Source organism: Penaeus chinensis, chromosome 4 (genome assembly GCF_019202785.1).
Source record: "Penaeus chinensis breed Huanghai No. 1 chromosome 4, ASM1920278v2, whole genome shotgun sequence".
Lineage (NCBI taxonomy): Eukaryota > Metazoa > Arthropoda > Malacostraca > Decapoda > Penaeidae > Penaeus > Penaeus chinensis.
This window is the reverse complement of record NC_061822.1, coordinates 1,411,766-1,412,766: the sequence shown is the minus strand read 5'-3', so window position 1 is coordinate 1,412,766 and position 1,001 is coordinate 1,411,766. Positions and strand designations below refer to the sequence as shown.

General features: G+C 43.8%; 1 protein-coding gene across 1 annotated transcript in view; it reads right to left on the bottom strand.

Annotated features, from left to right (window-relative positions):
* Positions 1 to 404: 404 nt before the first annotated feature.
* LOC125046853 overlaps positions 405 to 1,001 on the bottom strand; it is a 1,121-nt gene continuing 524 nt past the window's right edge. The window contains exon 3 of the mRNA XM_047644850.1: positions 405 to 924. Within this exon, the coding sequence (XP_047500806.1) occupies positions 684 to 924 (241 nt within the window). The 3' untranslated portion in view covers positions 405 to 683. The remainder of the gene's footprint in view (positions 925 to 1,001) is intronic.

Genomic DNA, 1,001 nt, shown 5'->3' with positions numbered 1-1,001 from the left:
ATATTTATATATATGAATATATACGTAGGATTATAGGTAGATAGATGCATGCATATATTTTATTTATGCGGTTTTAAAACTGGTTGACGTATTAAGGACTCCTGTCCATAAACGAACAAGGTTTCAGAGAATATCCTAAATTTCAGTGCCCAGATTAAGGAGGATCTTGTAGCGGAAATGACTAAGGAAGAGAATGGCAGAATTTCCGATGACGCGACCAGGCGAGGCACTGAACACCGGCGCTGTTTTAACGCCTCGGCCGTCGCTGCGACGCAGACTGCGGGAACGAAACGCTACTCGTGGGCCGGAAGCTGCGACGTCAGATGCAAATGGGCAGTGCGACTGGATATAATGTAGAGCGTCCATGTGAACCGGAGGTCTGAATGAGGATAATGAGAGCGAATTTAGCGCAAGAGGATGTTGCTGAAGGCAAACATCATTTCAAGGAAATATATGACTAGTTGAGCGATCGTCTGAACTGTAGTATTATCAGTTATTATTTATACTATTATCTTGCAGCTGTTGCACACTCAGCTTGGAGATTCTCAACGAAAAAAAACGAAGTAAATTCACAGTGCCACAGATGAACAATGCTTTCCTTCACAGTATAGCAGCTATTAAAATGAAATGGGATTACAAGAAATGTCAGTCCCCAATGAAACGACTACTTTTCACTGTTACTTTTATTGTTGTGTTACCAATACCGTGTCCATGAAAATACATATCCAGAGATCGCTATGACATTTGTGCGAAATCGAACCCTTATATACTTCTGCGTCGACTGCCGGAGCCAGACTGCGCTGTTGAAGGATACTCTTTCGTAATTGGCGCCGGAGACGAATCGAACACTTCAGCTTCCATCTCTTCTTCCTGCAGCGGATGTGGCAGGCGTTCTGGATGCCGGGGGAGGCTCTCGCTTCGGTGCTGCGGGCAGGGAGCAGTTGGATGTAAGGAAATTTATGTAACCTATAATCACTTTTAATTATTGCAGGGTAAACAAG